At 48.9% G+C, this 24,493-nt stretch overlaps 1 protein-coding gene across 4 annotated transcripts in view; it reads right to left on the reverse strand.

Annotated features, from left to right (window-relative positions):
- Nucleotides 1–1,706: 1,706 nt before the first annotated feature.
- Nucleotides 1,707–24,493, reverse strand: part of RIN3 (Ras and Rab interactor 3) — a 130,853-nt gene continuing 108,066 nt past the window's right edge. For 2 of the 4 annotated variants that reach the window (XM_053601627.1, XM_053601626.1), the window contains 3 exons: nt 13,715–13,846; nt 5,018–5,181; nt 1,707–2,765 (listed from right to left, as the gene is read on the reverse strand). In XM_053601627.1, the coding sequence (XP_053457602.1) occupies nt 2,445–2,765; nt 5,018–5,181; nt 13,715–13,846 (617 nt within the window). In that variant the 3' untranslated portion in view covers nt 1,707–2,444. The remainder of the gene's footprint in view (nt 2,766–5,017; nt 5,182–13,714; nt 13,847–24,493) is intronic. The other 2 variants (XM_053601628.1, XM_053601629.1) reach the window with 2 other exon arrangements.

Below are 24,493 nucleotides of genomic sequence, written 5' to 3' on the forward strand. Positions count from 1 at the left end.
CAACTGAGTGTGTACATAGCAACTGTGTCAGCAGATGTGCGCCAGGCTCTGCAGACAGATTGGCCCAGGCCTTGGGGAGGCCAGACTCATCTGTGAGTGTAAGGTGGAGGTGTGGGGGGGGTCACACCAGAGGACACCAGGCCAAGCCTCTCCAGTTTAGGACCTCTCATGATGAGTGGGACATTGTGCCCAGCAATCATGCTGGCCATGGTGATAGAGAGGCTGCAGGGCCAGGCACAACTGGTCCCTCTGCAGAATTCCTACAAGGCTTCTGCTAATACTATTGGCACAGTCCCAGCCACGAGCTGTGGAGCCAGTACAAGCAGAGGGGAAAGAGAGCCAGCCCACCAAGGAGAAAGAGGACGAATGCCAGGGAGCACATTCCTCCTTCAAGATGTTTTTATGTGGATTAAATAAAATAATGCAGGATAATGTCTCACTGGCACCAGTTATGAAATCTCCTGGCCCTTGATCAGGTCTCCCATTTGGTCAGTCATACCTTCCTGAGGCAGAGACATCCAGACAGCAAGAGCTCTGTGTGACTCTTTTCCCTGCTCTCTGGGGGCTCATGAAGGCTCCATGGCCTCTCCTGATGGCGAGGCCTCAAGGCAGGGGCCTGGCACACGTGTGTTCTTACGGTGGTCCCTTCAGTCCAGCCTACTGGCCAGCTCTGTCCTCTTCCTGGAAGCCAGCACAGACCCCCCCCCAAGGCTGGGTGAGGCCCAACTTACCCTCTGAACCCCAAACCCACCCAAGCATGGGCCCCACCTGGGAAGAGAGTGTTTGGGTAAATGAGATCCCCTACCCTTCTCCACCAGGCTTGGGGCTAATGGAAGGTAGTATGTCCCTGGCTGAGGCATGGAGCTCCTGTATAGCCCTGCCAAGGACCAATGGAAGTTGTTTACACTGGGTGGGCCCTCAGGGATCATGGCTGGCTGTCCTCAGCTTCTGGGTATTTGCCTGTTTTCTCTCATCTGTTACCTCTGGGGCAGGGCAGCATCCCGGAACACTGCCCGCATCTATAGGGGGCTGGCCTAGCCTGCGGCCAGAGTCTAGCAGCTTTTTTTTGACTGGCGCAGTAAGCTAGTTGGTGCCCAGTTATTTTAGCCCAGTCCAGTCACCATTCCCTGAGTACCCTGCTCGTGGCCATTCACATAGGTTTCAAATGTGCTTTGAGTTTTGTTCTCTGCTATTTTCCAGGGTCTAGAAGAGCAGGTACTAACGAATACCTATTTTTATTCAATGCTGAGGACACCAACACATATGGTCCAAATCTGGTGAAGAAATATCAAGAGAAAACTGCAATTTGATGGGATCTCTCTTGTGAAAAAGACGAGCCTAAGGGACTATGGGAACATGGGTAAAGACTGTTTGGCCCATCCCAGGGGCTTAAGGAAGGCTTCCTGGAGGAGATGGGTGTTGAAAGATGTACAGGAGTTAACCAGCCAAAGACTAAGGGGATGGTATTCCTGAGAGTGATGAAAGATGGTTCTGATCCAGAGCCAGGAGTGATGGGAGCCAAGGATGGTGGGGAGACAAAAGATAACCAGGCTGAGAGTGGCTGAGAGTATGCCATAGACACTGGCAGAGGACAGGTGGCAAGTGGGGGCCTTATGAACCCACCTAGAAAGGAGAGGAGGCTGTGAATGGGAGTGGGGGTGGTGGGCTAGCTGAGCAGAGTTTCAGAACCTTCAGAAAAAGACATACCATTTTCAAAAGGGCTTTTATTAGACTCCTCACACAGTGCCTCTTGCAGCAACTGCCACAGCCCTGGGTTGTGTCTGCTAGGGAACTGGCCCTCCCAGTTTTCTCTTTGGTGGAGGCCAGGCTTGTGTCTGTGGAGCTGGCCTTGCTTGGCGGTCCCAGGGTGTGCCTGGCTGCTTCCGGTAGGGTTTGAAGCTGCAGAGAACAGTGGGCACTGCCAGTGGGGGGCAGGGCTCCCATGCAGGGGTTGGGGGGTGTCTATCTCTTCAACACAGATCCTGAGATGCTGGGTCCAGATCCTGGACCCACCTTGAGGGGCACAGAGTGCAGCTGTGGCCAGCACCCCTACACTGTCCAGTCCTGGGGAAACTGAGTGCAGACCCTTCTCTGGAAAGAGCAACGATGGGGTGGGCGTAGTGGAGGCAGGAGGACCGACCTGAGAGGCTGTATGTGAACAGGGGCTGGGCTTGTTTGCTGCAACTGGCTGGAGAGCCTTTTCCCTTTCTGAGCCTCAGTTTCCCTTCTTGTCTAATGAAGAACATGACCTCTCAATGCCATGACTCCCTCAGGAAGGGCCCTAGGGCACGCCTTCATGTTACTTTCACAATTACATTGCACATGCCCAGTAGGAGGCACACGCGGGATGTGTGGCTATCAGACGCGGGCACGCGCAAGGGCGCGCCCAGTCCGCTCCTTCTCGGTCCCAGGCCAGTCTCGGCCAGTACTGCCACTGGAGGGCTTCACAGGAAGTTGGGCTCCCGCACGACTAGACAAGGCGGACTACCGCCGCCCCCACCGCCATCGAGGGGCCGGTACACGAAGTGGAAGTCACGTTTGGGTTCGCTTCGCAGCAGGTAGCCTTTGATGCGATGTGGCAGCGCGTCATCGGCCAGCTGGAAGCAGCGCCCGTCCACCAGCACGAAGAGCCGGTGGTCGTGGGGCTGCGCCACCTCGAACTTCTCCGCGCACTGAGCGCACAGCGCCTGGGCCGGCGTGTCGGCTCGCGACGCCAGTGTCCGCGACTGCTGCTCGGGCTCCAGGTACGACACGCAGATGAAGTCCTGCGGGGCGAGACGGAAGGAGCTTTTAGTAACCGGTAGCCAAGTGTGTGCCTTGAGTCGCTCCCACCCCAAGGCAGAGAGCTTGGGCCAGTGGGCCTTTGCCCCTTCCTGGCCCCAGGCTTCTCTTCGCATAGAGAGGGGCTGCGGGAGCTGTCGTGAGGCTGGAGATCGGGCACCTGGGTTCCCTCTTTACTCTGCCCATGTGCTGCTGGGCGACCTTCCTCCCTGAGACTCCCCTCTCAGACCCGCTCACTGTCGTGGATTGATTCCGAGCGGATTTTGAGTCTTAGCAATGAGGAACGAGCGCGCCCTCTGCTGGCCGGTCCACAGGCTTCGGTCCCTTATTTCTTCCTCACCGAGTCCCCCTGCACTCCACGCGCAATGCCGGGCATGGCGGGCAGCAAGTATACAAAGGAGAGAAGCAGAGTCCACTCCTGAATCTCACAGTTCAGGAAGGACAGCTGGGGAAGGCCGAGTGGAAGAGGGCAGGAGAGCGGGTGAAGTAGGGTGGGTTCCGGACGGGTGGGAAGGAGCCCCACAGGAGCAAAGTGACACGACGCCCGCGGGGTTGGGGCCGGGGTACTCGCAACACGCGCACAGAACGCTAACACGGTCCTCCGCCAGCCCGGAACAGCCCATCTCAGACCCCAGGTTCCCCCAGAGCAGGTGGGAAACGGTGGTGTGGGGCCGCCCCCTTGTGGACCGAGTGCTACCAGCAGCCTCCACCCAGAAGATGAGGACCACAGCACAGAGGTGACAATGAGGCTTACTTGTCATTACCTACTACATAAGGTAGTGAGCGCTTATGAGACTTCATTGGGACTGTCCATTTCTTTTGGGAGGAGGAAAGCTCAGCCCACTCCTGCCTCTTAGAAGTTGCCTTAGGGCTCTTTGTACTCCAGGAGGCTTCCCAAGGACCCTTAACATTAACTGGTGACTGGCTCTAGAGTCAATGGATTTAAGAACTAGGGTCAGAGGAGGCACTGAGAAGAAGCAGAGGGTGCTGCCCTCCCCAGATCCCAGATATGGTACTGAGGTGGTTCCTCGTCCCCTGTCCCACGCTTCCCACATCCCAGTGCTGGCTGGTCCATCCCACTGATGGTCTGCCTGGCTCGGCATCAGGAACCCACAGGATAGAAGCAAGAAATAAGGGAAGCCTGGTCCAGACTTGAACCAAAAGTTGCCGTATCCTGTGAGTCAGTGGGAGAATAGGTGTGCTAGGAGGGGCTGGGGAACAGTGGGCTCTCTATTATAGATGGGGAATCTTGAAAGCCAGGAGTGGGGTTCAGGACTGGTGTGCTTTGGCTGCTAGGGCAGTGAGTCTGCACAGCTGTTAACAGCTCTGGACTGTTTCGCTTGCTGCCGTAACTCCCTCCATTCTCCACACATCTAGTCCTGCTTTGTCCCAGATCCATGGGCCATGCCCTCCCAGAGGGACAGTTGCATATACAGAGGGTTACATACAGCAATGTAAAGAGGAGGCTGGTAGAAGAACAGAGCACGGCATCAAACCCAACCTGTGGGTAATGGTGTGTGCGTGGGTAATCCCGGAAGGCTTCTCAGAGGAGGAGAAGCCTTAAAGAACAGGCGGTGATAGCCAGCGAAGAAGGGGAGATAGGCCAGGGTGGACAGAGGCTGAGCAGCCAGTGAACTGGGCTGAGCAGGCTGGGGGAGTTGGGAGTATGTGAAATTGATGCAGCCTTGGGGTGTGCAGAGTCATGGCAGTGGAGGAGGGGCAGGAGTCTGGCTTGAATTCGGAGTCTGTGTAGAGAGAGGCGCCGAGGGGTGAGCGGCCGGATTGATGGGGAGCAGGCTAGGGGAAGGGAGACCTGGGCTGCTGCATTTGTCCAGGGACAGAGGGGCAAAGCTGCAGATTTGCTTTTGGGTTCCCCAAAAGCAGGGCTGGGATGACAGGTCTATGTCTCTGGTCTTAGCAGGGTGCTAGGTCAATGCTAGGTGTTAATGAATGTTGGAGTGAATATCTCATTTCTCCCGTACCCATCTCTTCTGCCCAGCTAGGACACCAATGCCTAGCGATACGTTTCTAGGCCTACCCACGCCCTGTGGAACAAGTGTTGGGCGGGCAGGAGCTGGGGCCTTTCCTATGGCCTGGGAATCTCAAGGGCCCCCTGAGGGCAGGGCTGGCCGTCAGAGCAGGCAGGAGATGTCAGGGCTCCGAGCCAGTCAGCAGTGCGGATGGTGGCTGCTGCAGGGTCCCGCCGGCCCCTCCCACTTTCGGTCTCCAGCGTCACCTGCACCGAAGAGCGCGAGGCGCGGGCCTTGTTGAGCGTGCGCCGGCGCTCCCAGCGGTGAATGGAGTCCTGCACCTCCACGCTCAGCTGCCGGGTCACTGTGATCTTGTCGTAGTTCTTGATGTGCTCTAGGGCCCCGTAGGTGGTGGTCAGATAGTAGGAACCTGAGGGGACAGGATGTGCAGGCTGAGCTGGGACTCCCGGTCCATCCCTAAAGGGAAATGGCTGGTTCGAAGGGGCTGGCGGGCCCCGCCCACCTCTTCTAAGCTCCACCCACCGCCGCTGCGTTGGGCTCCCCAGAGTCAAGGTCAATTGCTTCTAGGGTATGCCAACTCCAGCCTACCACCCACCGCCAGCTTCCGGGAGTTCAGCCCCCAACCCTCTCGGCCCTGCTCAAACTTTACATTGGCTCTCCTTCAGGATGAAAGTCTTTGCCAGTTTTTAAAATCGTGCTTTAAATGAGTTTTTAATTTAAAAATAACTTTTAACATGGATACGCAAGAAACTGAGAACCACGAATGCCTTCAAGGTAGGTAAAAGGTGGCTGGGAGACAGGGCGTGCCGCAGACTGCTCACTGTGCATCACATAAGACCATCCTGACTTGGAATGGTCCCACTTAACGATTTTTCGCCTTTATGATGCTGTAAAAGCTATTTGAGTTGAGTAGAGACCGGACTTAAACATGTAACCACTGTTTTTCACTTTCAGTACAATATTTAATATATTACACGAGATATTTAACACTTTGTTATAAAACAGACTTTGTGTTAGATATTTTGCCCAACTCTTGACTAATGTAACTGTTCTGAGCATGTTTAAGGTAGGTTAGGTGTACTGAGTGCATTTTTCACTGAAGATATTTCCAACTTATGATGAGCTTATCCAGATGTGACCCCATCTTAAATCAAGGTGCATCAGTGCATGTTTTAAAATTTTAAGTCACATGAATGCATAAATTAATCTAAACAATTTTTTTAAAGATGTAGAGAAAATTTTAATTCTACAATTACATGCAATTTTAAAAGATTTAAGATCAGTAAAATATTTGAATTGTTCATTTCTCCATTTCTTCTTACCTTAATTCACACATGTTCTTATTACCTAATGTTTCCGAAATTAATTTAAGCTTTGAGATATTTCAGATTGCAAAATTTACAAGAAGTTTTAACATTAAAAATAGTAATATTTTACAAGGTCATTTTCCTTAGTTGTTAGAGGCTTTGGCTAAATGGTTTGAGAAGTACTAACTTTGTTGAATCCTCTCACTTTATTTTATTTTATTTTTTTTGTGGTTTTTGGCTAGGGCTGGGTTTGAACCTACCACCTCCAGCATATGGGACCAGCGCCCTACTCCTTGAGCCACAGGCGCCGCCCAAATCCTCTCACTTTAGAGAGAGGAAACCAAGTCCCAGAGGGGGAGGGTGACCTGGCTATGGTTGCACAGTGATCAGGGGCCAGATAAGAGGACCCTGGGTACCCTGCTCTTCTCTGGTCTCCAGCATCATCCACTTCCATGCCACTTCTTTGGGCTTCTCTACCACTGGCTAAGTCTTTCTGCTCAGCCCTTCATGAGCCATGCTGATGATTTTGACATGAGACAGATTCTGCTAGTGACCCAGTCAAATCTCATCTGCTGCTTCTACTAATTGACCTCTACTTATATTTGGGGGAGATAACTCTCTAATGAGAATGTTCACTTCCCAGACTCCCTTGAAGCTGTGGGGAGAGACAGAAGACTGTTCTGGCTCCTTAGATGTAAGTGGAAGACTCTGAGTGGGGCTGGCAGGTCCCGCATGGCTGGGTTCATGTGGCTAACTAGTTCTAGAACACTTTCATCACCCCAGAGGAAACCTCACTCCTCATCTTTTCTTCCCCCAACCCCAGATAACCATAATCAGCCTTGAATTTAGAGGTAAGCCCAGAGGAATCAAAGCTGTTTTGTGATAAGAGGCGGCATGTGCAAAGACGAAGACCCACATGCTAAGGAAAGAAAGAAAGAGCTGTGTCCATGATTCCTTGATAGTAGGGCTGCAAAATACCATCTTTATCAGTTCTTCTGGACTTCTTTTTTTTTTAGAAACAGAGTCTCACTTTATTGCCCTTGGTAGAGTGCCGTGGCGTCACAGCTCACAGCAACCTCCAACTCCTGGGGTTAGGCAATCCTGTTGCCTCAGCCTCCCGAGTAGCTGAAATTACAGGCACCCGCCACAACGCCCGGCCACTTTTTGTTGCAGTTTGGCCGGGGCCAGGTTTGAACCCACCACCTTTGGTATATGGGGCCGATGCCCTACCCAGTGAGCCACAGGTGCCACCCTATTCTGGACTTCTTGATGCAAGAGACAAACCAATGCCTTATTCTGATTTAAAGTATTATTACTTATATTGTGAATTATATGCAGCCGAACTGTTACACTGGGTGAAGCTGACTGCATATCCCCACAAATTCCACAACCAATTCCACAATTCCAATTCCACAACCAATATGGGGTAAGTTCACACCCAAGGTGGGTGAGGGGTAAGATAGAGGAGTTTCTGGCTACAGGATCACCTGCAGAGCTTGTTCTCCCTCTCTGGGACTCAGTTTCCTCCCTTTAAAGTGAGGGGACTCACAAAGTACTTTTCAAACCTTTTAGCCAAAGCGTCTAACCAGCTAGGGAGAATGACCTTGTAAGCATCCATGTAAAATATTGTTGTTGTTTTTTTTTTTTTTGTAGAGACAGAGTCTCACTTTATGGCCCTCTGTAGAGTGCCGTGGCCTCACACAGCTCACAGCAACCTCCAACTCCTGGGCTTAAGCGATTCTCTTGCCTAAGCCTCCCGAGCAGCTGGGACTACAGGTGCCCGCCACAATGCCCGGCTATTTTTTGGTTGCAGTTTGGCGGGGGCTGGGCTCGAACCCGCCACCCTCGGTATATGGGGCCGGCGCCTTACCAACTGAGCCACAGGCGCCACCCTAAAATATTGTTTTTTAAATCTTAAAACTTCGTATGAATTTTGTAATATGAAATGTCTCGAAGCATAAATCAATTTAGGAAACAGGTATTAAGAATATTTGTGCATTGATTTAAGGTAAGAAGAAATGGAGAAATGAGCAATTCAATATTTTTACTTTAAATATAATTAAAGTTTTCTCTGTATTTTTAAAAAATTATTTTTTAAGAATCAGTTAGACATTCACATAGTTCAAAAATTTGGTTGAATTCAAAGCCCAAGTAGGCCAGAAAGCAGCCCTTCTGCCATGTGTGTCCACGTTCTCTACCTGGCATACCCTGATTAGAAACAATCTGTCTGTGATTTTGTCTCCCTGGCTAGTATGCCAACTGTAAACCTTAGTGTGCCAACTGTAAACCTCCGGTTTTGGAGTCAGAGAGCTCCAGGCCTTTGCCCTGCAGCAGCCAGCCCTGGGATCTCAGGTGAATTACTGTCCTCTCTAGGCCTCAGCTTCTTCATCTGCAAATCCCATCAAGTTGTTGTGGAAAGTAAAGGAGATGGGTATTATGTCAAGGGCAGGGCTTAGGAATGTGTGAGTGGCTACATGACCTTCAGGAGGTGCTCTGGAGGCTTCTCACCTCGTGGGTGAAGCAGGGGGAACTCCAGACCCTGCCAATGCCCTCTGCTGGCTACATCTTCACAGCCAGCCATGGCCAACTTCTCTTAGACTTGGGGCCCCATTGTGCCCGTCATGACCACTAGGTGGCAGACGACCCTAACGTGAATCTGGGAGCCAGTTCTCTCTGGGACAACTAATTGTGTTGTCCATTGATTAGAAAAACCCACTGGCCCTTATTAGCCCAGCACTGCCAGCTGTCAGTCATCTTGAGTAGGGGATGCAGGCAGACAAAGGAATCCATGAGGGCACTTCTGGGAGAGGTTTGGATTTTGAACTAGCTCCCAGGGGCCCAGTAGCTGCCTGGATCTCCTGTCCGCCCCATGATTTCCCAGAGTGGTGGAAGCAGGGAACAGAGGCTAGAAAGAGTGACAGGGGACTGTGAATGCAGAGTCAGTGTCTCCCCACTGCTTACAGGAAGTCCCTGATTTCTCCTGTCCCAAATGCCTGCTGCAAAGAAAGTGGGACCCAGTGGTTAGACCTTTGCTAAATCACAATACTTGCAACAGACTCAAAGAACGTGCAGGTCCCAAAGAATATGACTTGAGGCTTTCTGCTGAACACAGAACGGTTTGCTCAAAACTGTGACACACATGGGACCAATTCCATCTCTCATCCTGCCCTGCGTGCTATTGTCTAAATGTTTGTGTCTCCTCCCCATGCTCCCCAACTTCAGATGTTGAAATCCTAACCTCCAAGGGATAGTATTAGGCAGTGGGGCCCTTTGGGAGTTGATTAAGTCATGGTGGTGGAGCCCTCATGAATGGGATCAGTCCCTTTATAAAGGAGGGTACAGGGAACTACCTTGCCCCTTCTGTCATCTAAGGACACAGCAAAAAGGCACTATCTGTAAACAAGTACATGGGGCTATTACCAGACATTCAATCTGCCAGTGCCTTAATTTTGGACTTCCAAGCCTCTAGAACTGTGAGGAGTAAATTCTATGGTTCAAAAGTTATCCAGTATATTGTTATATAATCATGAGCAGATTTAATATCCAGCTACTTTGCAGAATGCTAGAGCACCAAGACAGTTTGAACACCCCGAATCTAGTCCAATATCTTACTTTCCCAAGCCAGAGAGGTTAGGTGACTTGCCCAAGGTTTCCAAGCAGTTGGAGGCAGAACTGGGTCCAAATCCGCCCTCACAATTGCTCTTTTTACTCCATCCTGAGTTAATTCTCTTAGTTCTAGCAAATCAAGTTTCCAGGAGTCTGAGGACTATGGGAGGGGCCCTCATTCCAAGGGTCTCTGAGCTCCATGGGGACTCAGTTGGCCTTCTCTCCTCTCCCCTTCAGGTAAGACCCCTCTTCTCATGTGCATCTTCAGGGCTGAAGTGATGGAGCACCTGTACACCCCTAGCCAAGCCAGGAGGGCTAAGCTGGGGGAAAAATCAGTAACACCTCCCATGTTGAACTCTATCCCCTGCTTTTTGGGCCCAGACACATCTAGATGAAAGTTCAAGGCTGTTAAAAGGCAGAAGCCCCCAGCCAAGCCCCATGTCATCTGGTGGCAGAGGCAAACACTGAGGCTGAGCCTTGTCCTAGCTACTGTGACATCCTACACCTGCTGGCTATGAGAGTTGGGGCAGAGAGAAGTGCAGAGAGGCACCCACCCCACCTACTGGCCTGAGAAGCATGGCCTGAGTTTGTCCTCTGGCCCTCAAAGTTGCCATAGGCAGGGCCTGACATCTTGTGGGCTGACAGGGCTGCTCTGGGGCTCTGACTGCTCAAGTCTGAAAAAGGGGAGGGTGCAGCCTAAATTCAGGAAGGAAGCCTTGGGTAACTGGTTAAGACCTTTATGTATTTATTTGTACTTTGGCTTATCTCCTCAATACTTAAGAAGCCCAGAATAGACTAGCTCTCCTGCCTAAAGGACTCACCTTTCCTACCCAAGTCCCCAAAGCTTCTGGGAAAAGGAAGAAGGATCCCAGGAGGCCATGGTAGGACTAGAGTGGGGGATGCAGGTCCACAGGAGGAGGCTGATGGCCCATGGATGTCCCTGCCCTGCCCCTGCTCAGCCATTGTGTTCGGCTTGGGGCCCTGTTTGGCTACAAGGAATCAAGCTGAGGACAGAGCAGGAGTCCCTATGGCTAGGCTGTAGGCTGACTAGTGCAAGGAGCCCCATTGTTTGGTTCCAATCTTCACCCTCCAAAGGATTCTCATGGACATTTTCCTTTAGGCTTCACAAACGGGGGTGTTGGTGTCATTCCTTTAGCAGGATTTTAAAATGATTTCTCCCTAGGTATATCAGCAGCACATGCCCACTATGGAAAATATGGAAAATAGAAAAAAGCAAAGAGAAGACAATACTGCTGTGTTTCAGGGCTTTTCCTGTCACCTGAGTCCTATCCTGGCCAATCTTCCTAACCCACTAGCCCACTTCATTTCTTCTTAACATTCATCCAGTGCGATCGGATTGTGAAACCATTTTGCTTGTTTGTTTGTTTCTTTCTCTTTTTTTTTTTTTTTTTGCAGTTTTTGGCTGGGGCTGAGTTTGAACCCACCACCTCCGGCATATGGGGCCCGAGCCCTACTCCTTTGAGCCACAGGCGCCGCCCATCTTGTTTGTTTCTTTAACCTGTTTATGGTCTGATTCTCCCCACTGTAATGGAATTCCATGAGAAAAAGAATCTGCTGCCAGCTGGCACAAAGCAGAAGCCCAGTAATGTCTGTTGAATGAATGAGCAAATGGCCTTTGCACCCAGAGGCCTATTAGAGGTTTGAGTGCTTTTCTTATTGATGTATAAGAAAAGCCTTTTATGTATGAAGGCTGCTAATTCTAGCTGTGCTGATTTGTGAGAACATTTTCCCTTGGTTTGTTGCTAATGTTGTACTCTACTTATGGTGATTTTTGACATATAAAAGTTTTAACCTTTACAAGTGACATGTGTGGCACCTGCAGACCACAGTGAAGATTCCTGCTGAGTGTCCCTCTGGGGAGTAAGTCATAGGAAATGGGGTACTCAGGTGTGGGGTTGGAAACCAATTCTGCTCACAGCTCCTGATTCTGGCTGCCTCTCACTCCCTTCTGTTCTTTCCTCTCAGGTTGTTGGAGCCGGTGAGAGACAGGTTGGTGGGTCCTGGAGGCCTCTGCCCAACTCCTTAGCCTTGTGTGGCTTCTGTGCCCATGCTCAGAGCTTCCTTGTCTTGGAAACCAAGGAAGAAGGCCCATGGAGGCCTGGGGAGGGGAACATCCTAAAATGTAGGGTGCAGAATGAGGTATAGATTTATTTGCAAGAGGCTCTAAACCTTGCTTCTCTCACCCTGTGCTGTGGTCCAAGTGTTTGGCATGGATGAATGGGTGGGTGGATGGTCAGACTGAGTGGATGAATAGATGGATGAATATATGGATGAGTGGGTGGATGAATGGATGGATGGATGCATAGATGGAAAGTTATATGGATGGATGAGGAGATGGATGGATATATGGAGGAGTGGATAGGTGGATGAGTGGATGGATGGATAATGGATGGGTGGATAGGTAGGTGAGTAGATGGATGGATGCATGCATAGATTGATGGATATATAGATAGGTGGATGAGTGGATGGTTAGATGGGTACACAGGTAGATGGATATATGGATGGGTGGATAGGTGGATGAGTGGATGGATGGAAGGGTGGATCGATGAATATATGGATGAGTGGATGGATGCACAGATGGAAGGATATATGGATGGGTAGATGGAAGGGTGGATGGATGGATGAAGAGATGGATGGATATAGGAGGAGTGGATAGATAGATGGATGCATAGATGGACAGATATATGGGTGGGTGGATAGGTAGATGAGTGGATGGATGGGTGGGTGGAGGGATGGATGCAAAGATGCATGGATATATAGATGGGCGGAGAGGTGGATGAGTAGATGGATGGGTGAAGGCATGGATGCACTGGGAAGCAGATAATCATTGCTAAAGAAAGCTCAACTTCCCCTAAATTCCTGGGCCTCGGGGAAGAAAAGTTGTTCTAACTACTGCAAGTTTTTTTTTTTTTTTGGCCGGGGCTGGGTTTGAACCCACCACCTCTGGCATATGGGACCGGCGCCCTACTCCTTGAGCCACAGGCGCCGCCCTAACTACTGCAAGTTTTTAAATAAATAGGAAAAAAAAAATTCCAGAAGCCCCAGAGCCATAAGCCAAAGTTGTATATGAAAGCAAACTTCATGGTTTTGACATGCTCCCCTGAGCAGTCACAAACTCACAGAACTATGACATCAAGCTATACCCCTAGAGATTGGAATATGCAAAAACTGCAAACAGATGCAATGAGAGTCAACTCATCTTCGGAGCCACAAAGCCCAAGGGGGACACTCAGAATCTGGGTTTTTTTTCCGTCCTTTCAGGCTGATTTCTCAGAGGACAAAATAGAGCTCTCTCAAAGCTGGTGTCTGGGCTGGTTTCTCCTCAAGAAATTCTTGGTGGAGAGGTGGCTCAGGCTAAGTGGGTGGGAGGACATGGTGGAAGGAGGAAAGGGGAAGGGAAACTGAGTGTGGGTTGGAATAAACCATACCTCTGCCTTCATCTTACTGGGGAGCACCGGACCTCTTACCCAGGTCATTAACCTTCTCCCACTGACAGAGGTCCTGACCCAGTCTAAATGAGCAAGGTACCAAGAATTCCTGGGGGCTACCCCTGTCTAAGAACTGTGTGTACTGCCTCTCCCCGCTTCAGCTTCATATTTTACACAACCATCTCCTGCTGTTTTCTTTGCGGAGATCCCCTTTTCCCTTCTTCACTGGCTGGCTCCTATTCATCCTTCAATGGTCAGACGAGGTGTCACCTCCTCCAGGGAGCTTTTCCTAATAGTCTGAGAAATACAGTCCCATACCCTCTGGGCTTCCTGCCATTCTAGTACTTGTCACTTACTAGTGACACAGTCTCTTGACTGGCTCATCTTTCCTCCTAGTCTGTGAGCTCCTGCAGGACAGGGCCAGTGTAGGAGTCACATCCATATTTATGGGCCTAGACCTCAACAGAGACTGGCACCCAGGAGGTGCTTATTGGGCCCCCAGTGTATCCCTGGGGTGGCTGAGTTGGGCGTGTGGTAATGGACCTGAATAGCCTGGAGATGGGCTGAGGTGGTGACTCACCCTCCCCCAGCTGCAGGGCGGGGTCCATGAGCTCCATCATGTACTCCACGTTGAGGAGCAGCTCTGTGAGGTTGCTGCGGGCCAGCACATACATGAGCACGGGCAGGAAGTCGTCGGCCCCATAGGGTTTCCCTGGGAGGAGGAAGGAGGTGGAAGGTGGTGAGTGCAAGGCTCTCCTGGGGACTTGTTCTTTGCCCAGATTTGCTGGTGGAGGTGGTCACCCCTGGAAGAGGAATGTTCCTGATCTCTCATGACTCTCAGGATGGGGAGAACACTGGGATCAGCCTCCTTGGAGGCCTGAGGTACAGTCCAGATTTAGGAAGAAGGAACTGAGAAAGTGCCCTTGTTGAGGTGACTAAGACCCTGACCCCTTCCCCTTTTCCTCCCCACCACAACTGCCCTTACTGCTTGTTTGACAGTCAAGTTCATAGACTCACCCAGAAATAGCTATCTGCCCAGTATTCATGTCTTTAGGGAAGGTTCCCTGTCCCTGTTAACCACATGTCTCCCTCCCCACCTGCAACACAGAAACCCCTCCCTCTGTTAGATGCTACAAGGCCTGAAATGCCACCATTCAATTTTCCTTCTTTTGGGTTAAGCAGTGCCTTTTCCTAAGGGCTCCTTTTAAAACATAAAGACCTCTGGAAGGAACTACTCTTCATTGCTGCCTCTCATGAAGATGTTTCCAGGGCTCAGAGCATCCTGACAGCAACAGCAAGGCAGGCAGAGGGGGGCATTCTGTAAAGGAAGAGCCACAGACAGGAGGGTGGAAGGTGGGCCCAAAAGATGTCTCCCCAGTTTTGCTCTGGGATAACTGAAGACCTGCCCATTCGACAACACAAAGCCTATGGTTGGACCTCTAGGAGAGAGGGAAGAAACCTGACAGGAACAGAAACCTCCTGGCAGCTTCTGTGAGTTTGCTGGAGAGAGGAATCTTGGCCCACCAGCTCAGCACCGTGGGAATAGCCATGCCAGGTTCCCAACCCACCTTCTCACTTCCTTTAACCAAAGGGAATCAGGGCTCAGGCAAAGGTCTTCAGACTCAGGGTGTTACCAGGTCTGGGTGTGGCCCCAGCCTCATCTATTTTAATGCTGCTGTTCTTTGCCTTTTGGGTGAGACTAATAATCAGCCTAAGCATATGCCAGCAAATTTACAGTTCATTCAAAAAGTGTATTTCTACTTGACATGTTTACAAAGGACTTAGGTGATCCATTGGGAATACTCCTGATAAAACAGTAAAATCTAAATAAAAAATTGCACAACACAAGGACAAATATAAATTACAAGAGGAATTGTGCTGTCAGAAAAAGAGAAATATAAATAAACAAGAATCCACACAACTGCTCCTTTACGAATTTGGCTTTGAGTTTTCTGATGGCCAAAGTGAGGAAAATGCAATCACATTCTTCTCAATGTCCATAAGAAAATATTCTTTTTTCTGGCGGGAGGTTGGGGGTGGGGGGGCACCAAATTATTTTTTTAACCCTCAGCTCTAAAATAAATTTTTCACATGTGGCTTCATTTGGGGGACATGAAGGGACATAGTTGGCACACATGGGGATGTTTCACTTGGCAATTTTCATTCTTCTGCCTCAAGATGCAGCTCATGTAGCTGGGTGTGGTAGCTCATGTAGCTGGGTGCGGTGGCTCACATCTGTCATCCCAGCACTCTGGGAGGCCCAGGCAGGTGGATCCCCTGAGCTCAGGAGTTCAAGATCAGCCTGAGCAACAGCAAGACCCCCATCTCTAAAAATAACTGGGTCTTGTGGTGGGCACCTGTCATCCCAGCTACTCAGAAGGCTGAAGCAAGAGGATGGCTTAAGCCCAAACAAGGGTGACAAAGTGACTTTTGTCTCTTAAAAAAAAAAAAAAAAAGATGCAGCTCAGGGCAAGCACCACTCACTTGCTGTGGACTATGGAACGTTTCTACCCTCCTCTAACCTCTTCAGAGAGGACAGAGAATGGGAAAATGAGGTGCCTGAGGATGTAATAAAATTCTGTGAATAGTCAGAGCCATATTGAGGCCTGAGGCAAAAGGAAAAATGTGTGTTCTTATGCATATTTATCAAAATATCTTCTCATATTTTGATCTAAATGGAAAAAATTAATGAATGTCCTACACTCAAAAAACATGACCGTATATGAAATCCTGTTGCCAATCTGTTCGCACATCACTGTCAGCTGTCATAAAACTCACGTGGGCCTGGAAACCATAGGCTGACTGGACAATAATCCAGGTTCATAAAACATTCAACAGCGTGTCTTTATTAAAACTGTTGATACTTTGTTCATTGTAGCTTTTTTGCATTAATTTTTTTAAAACACTGTATTAAAATATCTTGCCATATTACCCAAAAGTTCCATGCCTAGTGGCATATCCGTGAGAAACAAAAACATATTTCCACACAAAGCCTTGTACACAAATGTTCATAGCAACATTGTTCATAACAGCCCCAAAGTGGAAACAGCCCCAAATGTTCATCAACTGGTAAATGGATAGAAAAATGTGGTACGTCCTACAGTGGAATACTATTTGGAGACAAAAAGGAACAAACTACTGATTTACTCCATGGTGCGAACCTTGAAAACATTATCCTAGGCTAGCCATGGTGGTTCATGCCTAAAAGCCTATAAACCCAGCACTTTGGGAGGCCAAGGTGAGAGGATCCCTTGAGGTTGGGAGTTCAAGACCAGCCTGGGCAGCATAGCAAGACCCTGTCTCTATAAAAAAAATTTTAAAAATAGCTGGTTTGGTGGCTCATGCCTGTAATCCTAGCACTCTGGGAGGCTGAAGTGGGCGGATTGCCTAAACTCAGGAGTTAGACCAGCCTGAGCAAGAATGAGACCCATCTCTTAGGGAAAAAAATAAAAAAAGCCAGGCATTGTGGCAGGCACCCGTAGTCCCAGCTACTTGGGAGGCTGAGGCAAGGGGATCACTTGAACCCAAGAGTTTGAGGTTGCTGTGAGCTATGATGCCATGACACTCTACCAAGGGCAACAAAGTAAGTCTGTCTCAAAAAACAAACAAAATAGCCAAGTGTGGTGGCAGATGCCTGTAGTCCCAGCTGTAGGCTAAGATGGGTGGAATGCCTGAGCTCAAGAGTTGGAGGCTGCAGGGAGCTATGATTGTGCACACTGCATTCCAGCTTGGATGAGAGTGTCTCTAAAATAAAAATAAAAATAAAAAAAAGAAAAGAAAACAGTATCCTAAGTGAAAAAAGCCAGTCCTAGAAGACTACATAGTACATACTGTACATGGAATATGATATGTACAGAGTAAACATATCCACAGAGATAGAAAGATTAGTGGCTGCTAGGAGCTGGGAAGAAGAGAGAAAGGGAAGTGACTGCTAATTGGTACAGAGTTTCTTTGGGGGGGGGGTGATAAAAATATTTTGGAATTGGAGTAGTTTTAGTCACATAACCTTGAGACTATACCAAAAAATACTGAATTTTTAAAATATATATATGCATACACATATATATTTATTAATAAGATGTATCTCGGCAACAGAGTTTTTCTGGCACCCCTTGCTACATTTTGGACTTAGGGGCAAGTGTCTCACTCATCTTCCAAATCCTGGCACTGCATGTGGTGTTTAGGGCAGTGGCTGGCACAAAACAACCACTTGGTCAGTCGTAGCCACTGTGAGTGGACACTGCACACAGGGAGACCAAGTGAGTGGGTCAGAGCTGTCCCTGCCTCAGGACCTTCCCAGACTAAAGCCAGTGGCTTTGCTCGGGACTGCGATTCTGGGGTCCTGTAAAACTAGCCAAGGGGGGCCTTGTGTTTCTTGCCCGCTTGGTCCTATTCAGCCCTGGTAAGAGTGGCTGCTGGCTGCTTCCTGGCTTCCCTCATTGTCCAGTTTTGCTTCATTTTCAAAGTAACAGGACTCCTGATTTTTAGCTGGGATGTGGCCACCCCAAATAAAGACTATCTTTTTTTTTTCCCAGCTTCTCTCAGAGCTAGGGGAGGCCACATATCTATGTTCTGCTGCTAGAGAGAGGAGGCCTCCAAAATGTCTGCCTAGCAAACGTGAGTTCTGCTCATAACTAACCTTGCTTGGTTTTCCAGAGAACACTGTGCCTTGGGGCCTTCATTTCTGGCCATGCTCAATTTCTACATCTGCAAAATGGGGCCCAGCAACACCTGCCCTGATAGACTTTTAGGGTCTTTGAGAGAATAAAATGAGAAGAATGATGATGTAAGTAATTCAGAACCTGAATAGCACTAAGGAAAAGTGAGCCATTATTGGTATCTGTGTTCTGAATCCTCAGGGGGGCTGAAGGAGATGGTAACACCCAGCCCTGAAAAATAGAGTCAGAAAAATGTGGAGTGTGGCTCACAGGCCATTACTCACCAGCTGTGTGGCCTGGGGCTGTCTGACCTCTCTGAGCCAGCTTTTCTAGTCACATAAGAGCTGGCACAGATAACATGGCTGTCCATCCTACAGGGTTTTGGTAAGAATTCTGTGAAATGATTTACACAGAGTGACCCCACTATGCTCCCATGGAAACACCTAGTGAAGAAGGCTGTTCTGGAAATGCCATTGTTGTCATTCCAGCTCTGTTCTGAGGCCCTATGTTTGTTTGTCTCAAGGCTTCTGAGTCTTCCGGCACCAGATTAGTCAGTTTGGGGAAGTTTCCCATCACCTGAGACAGGACTAAAGATTATTCATGTGGATAATTTAATTATTAGAATCCTGGCCTACAGTGGAGTTTCTTTTTCTTTTTCTTTTTTTCTCCCTACTGCCTAGAGAATCAAGTTCAGGTTTTGTACCCTGGTGTTCAAGGCCCTCCTGACTGGGCCCACAGACACTTCTAGAACACGATTTATTCTACTGTCCTCTAGCCAAACTATCTAGTGAATAGATCCTAGTCAAGGGCCTCGGAATAAGTCACCAGCTCTTCTGCCCCTTAGCTCTTGCTGTATTCTCCTGACAGACCCCTCCCCTTGCCTGGCTACAGGCTGAGTCTTATATTTCCCTTACTGCACCAACACTTGTGTGATATTTTAAAAGGCAAAGCATATTTTAAAAACATTACATCAATGAATTCTTTTTTTTTTTTCTTCTGAGACAGAGTCTCACTTCGTTGCCCTAGGTAGAGTGTGATAGTGTCAACATAGTTCACTGGAACATAAACTCCTGGGCTCAAATGATCCTCCTGCCTCAGCCTCCTAAGTACCTGGGACTACAGGCACTACCCAACTAATTGCCACCACAACTAATTTTTCTATTTTTAGTAGCGATGGGGTCTCCCTTGTGCTCGGGCTGGTGTCAAACTCCTGAGCTCAAACAATCCTCCTGCCTCAGCCTCCCAGAGTGCTAGATTACAGATGTGAGCCACCTTGCCCAGCCTATATCAATGAATTTAAAAAAAACAACACCCAGAGGTGGGTTAGAGTCATTGTACCCACTTGACTGATGAGGGAAATGAGTCTTGAAGAAGTTAAGCTACTTGCTTAAGGTCATATGGCTAGAACTGATGAACCAGGGCTTGAGTCAGCTTGTTCTCCCCTATAATCTCATGTTCCTACTAATTTGACACTCTTCCTTTACGATCTGTCTCCTCCGTGAAGCCCTCCTGGACTGTGCCCTCGTCACTGGAGCTTACTCTACTTTCCATCCTCCACCTCGGGATGACATTCCGCTCCATCACCCCCTACACAACATCTCAGTGGGCTGCATCATGGCCCATTCCCTCAACTCTGAATAGGCGTTCACTCCTCCAGGCCTCTGCACACACAGTTCCCTCAGCCTGGAACGCCCTCCCTACCTTCCCCGTTACCACCTTCCCCCACCCTCTCCCACATCCTCAGCACAGCCAGATGGCTTCTCCTCTAGCTCCCAGGAAGCTCAGCTGTTTCAGAGCATGCCCTTTTCCTCACACGGTGAGAACCTGAGGATGTGAGAGCCAGGGAGAGTCACAAAATTTCTCTGAGCCTCTGCTCCATTGCTGCCTTTCCAGCCCCCAGCCCAGGCTTGGGACGGAGGCTGTGGAGAGTGGACTGAACTGAGTACCTTGTGTGTTCTCCCTGGGCACCACTCTGTCCTGCCCAGGATTAGGTCATGGATCCTGGGATCTGACATGGCCTTAGACAGAGGTGAGCTGGGAAAAGTGCTTAACAGCTGGTTCTCCAAAGGAAAATAAAGCCCTGATGTGTAGCATTTGCCAGTTTCCACAGAGGCAAATTTCAAACTACCTATATGAACGTGAAGTTGGGAAGAGATGCCCACAATCAGCTCCGAGCTGGCAGGAGCTGATGCTAGCACCCCAGCAGCCTTGGCTTCATCAAGTCCAAGCCCATGGTGAGGAAAGCAAGGTCAGAAATGGGAGAAATTAGCTTAGAGGCCCACAGCTGGTCAGTATGGAGCTGGTACTAGCAGCTGGGTCTCTTGCCCCTGATGTTGGTAAGGAATGTCCACACTGGCACCAGCAAACTGATGTAATAGCTACTTGTGAACATGAGCTTTAAGCATCATTTGAAAATACCAGCTCCCATCCCCTCCTTCTGGGGCAGTTAGGGAAGGATTCTCCACCCTCCTTCCTGTGAAGGAGGAAGACAGATATTCAATCTGTCTGGATCTCAGCCCTGAGTACTGTGGGGCCTCCAGCAGTGCCACCAGGATGCTGGTTGCAAAATACTTCTGTGATTGAATATCTGTCTTGGGTGGACCAGAGATCACATCCACCTGGCTGTGCATCCGAGAGCCCTGCTGCCTGTATCCTGGTGATTTCTGCTCTCTTTTTTGCCAAGTCACATCTGTTTGCCACCTATAGGTACAGGGGCAGGAGCTGATCACCTTTCAAAGAGCTGGCTGGAGCATTAAGCACGTTGCCCGGGCTGGGAGACTGCACAGGAGGGAAGTTCTCCTTCAGGCAGAAATGAACTGAAGTGTGCTCACCTGGGGCATGCGGAGAGTGAGGACAGATTAGGAGGCTGCTAACTCTGCCATGGAAGTAACTGTGACTGGGGGTGACTCACTTAGCCACTCTGAGCCTCAGTTTTCCCTTGTGAAAACTGGAGTATAATAAAACTCATGCAGTCTGTTACATATGGTGTGAGCACCAAATGAGGGGCTGGAGTGAGGTCTTGTCATTTAGGAAACATTGACTAAAAGAGGGGCTAGTGATTTTTCTGTAAAGGACCAGATTTTTAAGTTTTAAGTTTTTTGGAGACAGTTTCACTCTGTTGCTCCTGCTGGAGTGCAATGGCATCCTACCTCACTGCAACCTCAAACTCGTGGGCTATATTTTGTAGAGCTGGGGTCTCTCTCGTGCTCAGGCTGGTCTCAAACTCCTGACCTTAAGCAATCCTCCTGTCCCACCCTCCCAGAGTGCTAGGATTACAGGGTAGTAAATATTTTTAGTTTCAGGAGCCACACAGTGTCCCAACCATTCAACTCAGCCCTTGTAATATAAGCAGCCCTAGATACTATGTAAATGAATTGATGTAACTATGTTTCCATAAAACTTCACTTACAAAATCAGGTGGTGGGTCAGAGTTGGCTGGGAGGGGGTATAGTTTCCAAACCCCTGATCTAGAGGAAAGGATTTATCATCTTATTAGAACTACCTCCCCAGCCCCACCCCCATTTACTGACTGAGCTCTTACTGAGAGCAAGGTTCTGATGCGACAGTCCTGGGCAGCATGAAGCTCAGGACCACACTCTGCTTTGGCCCTTACCCTCCCACATGACACTCACTTAAAGCCACTTGCTTCTTCCCTAAAGACCCCCCACCAAGCAGGTGCAATGCTCTTGCAATGGGTGCTCTCAATGCAGAAGGGAAAAAGAAATATACGTAACTCAGAGAGACCTTCCCTGACCCCCCAATCCCGAACAGCAGACTCCTTCGACACTCCCAGGTCTCCACACTGCCTTATTCATCCTAGTAGCAGGTTTCAGTGGCAGTCTATTTTGTATTTCTGTTTACTTGTTTATTACCTGTCTCCCCCAACGAGAACGTAAGCTTAGTCAGGCAGGGGCTTTACCTGCTAATAGTGCCTGGCCTATAGCAGATGCTTAATAAATATATTTGCTAAGTGAATGAATGAATGAATTTCATCCACTGTATTGTGTGAGTTTTGCTTGTTTAATGCTGTTTTTCACTTGAATTGTGAACATCCTAAAAACAGGGACTGGGTCTTTCTGGGCTCGGCTGTTAGCATTTGTATTGTCAAAAAATGTTTGTTGGACTGTTGAATGATGCATTTGTTTGATAAAAACGTAAGAGAAGAGGAAGTAGGGACCATCTAAAATAGTGGATTTTAAATTTCCTTTTGCTGTGGAAGCCTTTTGGTAAGGGGGAACCTTCTGCACAATCCAACCTCTTTAGTTGAACTCAGAGTGGTGGCGGCAGAGCTGGCTTTCTCATTTCCTCTCAGCTGCCCCCTCCTCTGCCCCAAGGTGGCTTCCAGCTAAATCTATGGCACCTAGAGAGTTCTTTGGGGCCAGTTTGAAAACCACTGGGCTTGTGTGTGCTCCCATTTGAACAGATTAAAGAACTAGAACCTTGGAGGAGAAATGGCCATTGGACATCACTTGTAAAATCTGTGGCTAAAATAAAACGAGAACCTAGCCCCTTCTCTCCCACTGGGCCCCCTGAAGCTATGTTGTTTGGTTGTCTGCACTTTGCACTGATGCTGGTGAAGTCTCAGTTCTGCTCTGAGCAACACCACATCCCTGAGGAAATCACTCTAGTTTCCTGGGTTCCTCTTCCGAGAGCTCAGCCCTTAAGTCAGTCAGCGACACAGGCTGTGGGCTCCGAGGCCTGAAGCCACAAAGTCCCAGGCTGGTTCGAAAAGGCTTGAGGCTGCAGACACTGTAAAACTCAGCCCATGACTTGGGTCTGTCTTTTCTGAGGTCATCTCTGACCCCAGGATGCCCAGGGGAGGCAGGCTGGGGCAGGCAGGAGAGCACAGTATTTCACCCTAGGACCTGGATTCAATTCTCAGGTCAACCACTCACTTGCTCATGTGCGACTCTAAACACATGCTACTTAACTTTGCTGAGCCTGAGTTTCCTTAGCTATAAAATAGAGATAATCATAGTGTCCACATTCCATGGGGTGGTTGCGAGGATGACATAGCAAGACAGATAGGCAGTGCTTAGCATGGAGCGTGGTGAATGTTAGGCATGATTATTAGGAGGATAAAAGGGGAGGGTAACGTTCTAAAAATAAACCGCAGAATATGACATCTTAGAGGGACTGAACTCCACTTCTGTTGTGGACTGGAAAGTTGCATGTCACTTCTAGGCCTGTGCTTCTCTCTCTGTCTCTATCTTCCGGATATCAGTGTCCAGGGGAACCTAGGAAGCCTCCTTCAGCATAGATCCCTGAATGACTAAATGGATTATGGCCAACTCTCCCTCTTTAAATTTGACTTATAAGAAACAAACTTCCATTGAGTTAGAGATAGTAGGGTTTATCTGTTACAGCAGCTAGTGTTTCCTTGACTAATTATCTAACTCCCTATCCATCTATAGCTATCTCAAAAAAAAAAAAAAAAAAGATTAGAAATTTACCAACATACTACTAATCAATTTTCAACAATAAACATTAACAACCATTATCATCAGAAATCAGTTTAGAATTTTTTTTAACATAGATCATTATTTTTTAATTTTTGTTTTTTAGAGACAGGTTCTCCTTGTAACATCCAAGCCGAACTCTTAACTCCTGAGCTCAAGTGATCCTCCTACCTTAGCCTCCTAAGTAGCTGGGACCATGGGCCCAGGGCCCAGTGACTGGTTCAAACATAGATTTTTTTAAAACCCACAGTTTCCTGACCTTCGTCCTTGTCCTCTCCACTCCCAGTCAATGTCACAAGGCCCATTATTCCATGCTGAAGAATAGGGGACCCTGAGGTCCCCTTGAGAGCCCTCTTCCCATCCAATTCCCCAGACACTGCTCCTGCTTGAACTAATCGTAGATTCCCGATTTTGTGGTTTCTGCCAGGAAGGTGGACAGTGAGGGACCTGGGATTCTGACACTACCCCGTGGCCCCTACATCCTACTGCCTGGCACTGTGGCTGTGCACTGCATCCCCAGTCCAGGAGCAGGCTCTATTCCAGAAGCTCCTGTGGCAGCAGGGTATTGAAGGAACTCTAAATTTTGGCAGCCCGCTGGCCCTCCACACCCTCTCCTTCTGGGATGTCTCCTGCCCTTTATCTACATTAGGGGAAGGTTCACAGCTGCACCCCTCTTGTCCTCCCCTCCCATTGTAAGGAGGATTTCCTGGCTTGACTGTATTCAGAGTCAGGCAGGACTGGCTCTGACTTCCTGGTCTTAGACATTGAAGAGGTGGGAATGACTTGTCAAAGTAAAAGGAAAGGTGAATCTTAAGTCCTAGCTGCTCTCACCAAGTGTCATGAAGTCCATAAGGAACTCGGTCAGCTCCTGGCTAGAGGATGGAGGGACAGTTTATCTAAAGGCATTTGCAGTGAACTTCCCAATCTGCCTTACTGTCCTAGGACCCTAAACTTGAGACAGTAGAAAGTGCACTCAATTGAGATTCTGAAACTTGGGGTTCATTTTTAGGCTGTCTGCTTGGTATAGTGACAGAGCACAGATTTTGAGTGAGACAGTTCTGGGTCTGAATCCTGGCCCATTTGCACTTTGGGCATAAAAGAACTGTCTTTCCAGGGAAGATGTCATGGCCAGTTGACTCAGATCTTGTGTCTCTAAGTTCGCCCCTTTTTTCACTGTCCCTTCAGGTCTCACCAACAGTGGGGCCCTATTTTAATCTTGTCTCAAGGGAGCCATGCAGGCTG

This window comes from Nycticebus coucang, chromosome 9, assembly GCF_027406575.1.
Source record: "Nycticebus coucang isolate mNycCou1 chromosome 9, mNycCou1.pri, whole genome shotgun sequence".
Taxonomy (NCBI): domain Eukaryota; kingdom Metazoa; phylum Chordata; class Mammalia; order Primates; family Lorisidae; genus Nycticebus; species Nycticebus coucang.